Raw genomic sequence first — 1738 nt, 5'->3', positions numbered from 1 at the left:
ACGCCAATAATCTGTGTTGTAGGGCATACAATTTGTTTTGAAATTTTAGTTCTTTGTTTTCTTTATTCCATTCTCAGATCATAAGATTGGGTCTGGCTTTGTTTTTTCCATCTATATTTTGTATTTTTGGCAAATTGATATTAATTTGGCTTCTGGGTTCCATTAAAAGTCATTTAGAGTTTGTTTTGTGCTTGGTTTTCGCCCCATGGAATAAAAGAGGCGATGACAACAAGTGTATGGGAGGCAGTAGGGCTTAACAATGAATGTCACAGTCAATGCTGTGAGAATGAGGGTTGGCAAAAAAAGGCACAAAAATAAACACACATGCAATCGCTAAATACTGCGGCCTATTTTGACCACCAAAAAAAAAAACCACAACTCAAAACCGGTTGACAAAATTTGACTGCTAGCCAAATTAAAGCCATTATCAATTTGGCTACCATAATTACAGATAACGACATATTTGAGTAAATAGTCTGAAATTATTTACACCAACCTTACTTGGCAACAATGACCCTGAATTGATTTCGATTTTTTTTGCAAACCTTTAAGTCATTCATTACATTGGGGACTGAGTGCTAAAAGACTTACAAGAATCATATAAAAACACCCACAATTGCTGAGTTAATTATCAGTTATCTGTTAACTTCATAACAACCCACAAGAAAAAAAAAATGGCTTTCAAGTTTGTCCTTACCGTGTGCGCTGCCCTCTTGGCTGTGGCCAATGCTGGATTTGTTTCGCCTGTGACTTATGCTGCCGCTACACCCGTCATCACCAAAGTGGTTAACCCCTCGGTGGATGCTGTTGCCTCCACCCAACACAATGTGGTGCGCTCTTTCGGTGGCACCGTCTCCCATTACTCCAAGTCTGTGCAAACTCCATACTCTAGCGTACACAAGGTAGACACCCGCATCAACAACAATGTCTACACTCCAGCTGTGGCCAAGACTGTGTCCTATGCTGCTCCTGCTTACCAAACTTATGCTGCTCCCGCTGTTGCCAAGACCGTCTCCTATTCTGCCCCCGCTGTCCAAACCTATGCCGCTCCTGCTGTTCACACCTATGCTGCACCCGCTGTCCAAACTTATGCCGCTCCCGCTGTCCACACTTATGCTGCGCCCGCTGTTCAAACCTATGCTGCTCCTGTAGTTAAGCAAGCCATTACCTACTCTCCTGCTGCCACCGTTGCCCATGTTTCATTCGATGGCTTCGGTGCTCACTGGGGTTACTAGATAACCGATCAATACGAAGAAAACTTTTTTTCGATTTGTTAACAATTAAATAAATATTTGTTGATTCTTTTAATTTATTGAATGTTTATTAAATGAGGAAAATAAGCCTATAGGAGCCAAGCAAAGTCAACATTTTGATATCCTAAAATATTAACCAGTTTTAATCTTACCTAGGCTTACCAGCGCGGGATCGTGGGTTCGATTACCGCCAAAAGAGTTGATCTGTCTATGTGAGTCCGATCTCAAACTTCACCTACATGCTCTTATTTTCAATTATCTTTCAAATATCAGCGAATTAAACTAAAAAAATGTGAGTGCTGAAACTAGCGCATATTCGGTGCACTAGAGTAAGCAGGTGCTTCTATGATATCATACACAGTTGAAATATCGTAAGGAAGTATTTGTTTGCACTTTTGCTGAGACTTTCAACGAACTATAGAATATGTAAGGATTTAAGTCGAATATAGAAGTAGCAATTAAAAGCTTGTTAAGTTCGGCCGGGC

At 40.6% G+C, this 1738-nt stretch overlaps 1 protein-coding gene across 1 annotated transcript; it reads left to right on the top strand.

Moving 5' to 3' along the window:
- The first annotated feature begins 674 nt into the window (after positions 1 to 674).
- Positions 675 to 1235, top strand: LOC131997607 (pupal cuticle protein G1A-like). The gene is made up of 2 exons (XM_059368602.1): positions 675 to 762; positions 856 to 1235. The coding sequence occupies exons 1-2, from the start codon at positions 675 to 677 to the stop codon at positions 1233 to 1235; spliced, it is 468 nt and encodes a 155-aa protein (XP_059224585.1).
- Positions 1236 to 1738: the final 503 nt, after the last annotated feature.

Source organism: Stomoxys calcitrans, chromosome 1, assembly GCF_963082655.1.
Source record: "Stomoxys calcitrans chromosome 1, idStoCalc2.1, whole genome shotgun sequence".
NCBI classification, from domain to species: Eukaryota; Metazoa; Arthropoda; class Insecta; order Diptera; family Muscidae; genus Stomoxys; species Stomoxys calcitrans.
The sequence above is the reverse complement of the archived record's forward strand: the minus strand, read 5'-3'. Positions and strand labels throughout refer to the sequence as shown.

Excerpts from the sequence above, each read along its gene's own strand:
- LOC131997607 (XM_059368602.1), top strand. The coding sequence starts at position 675 with ATGGCTTTCAAGTTTGTCCTTACCGTGTGCGCTGCCCTCTTGGCTGTG. Across the intron at positions 763-855 it reads GCCTGTGACTTATGCTGCCG|CCCATTACTCCAAGTCTGTG; the intron begins CTACACCCGTCA and ends GTGGCACCGTCT.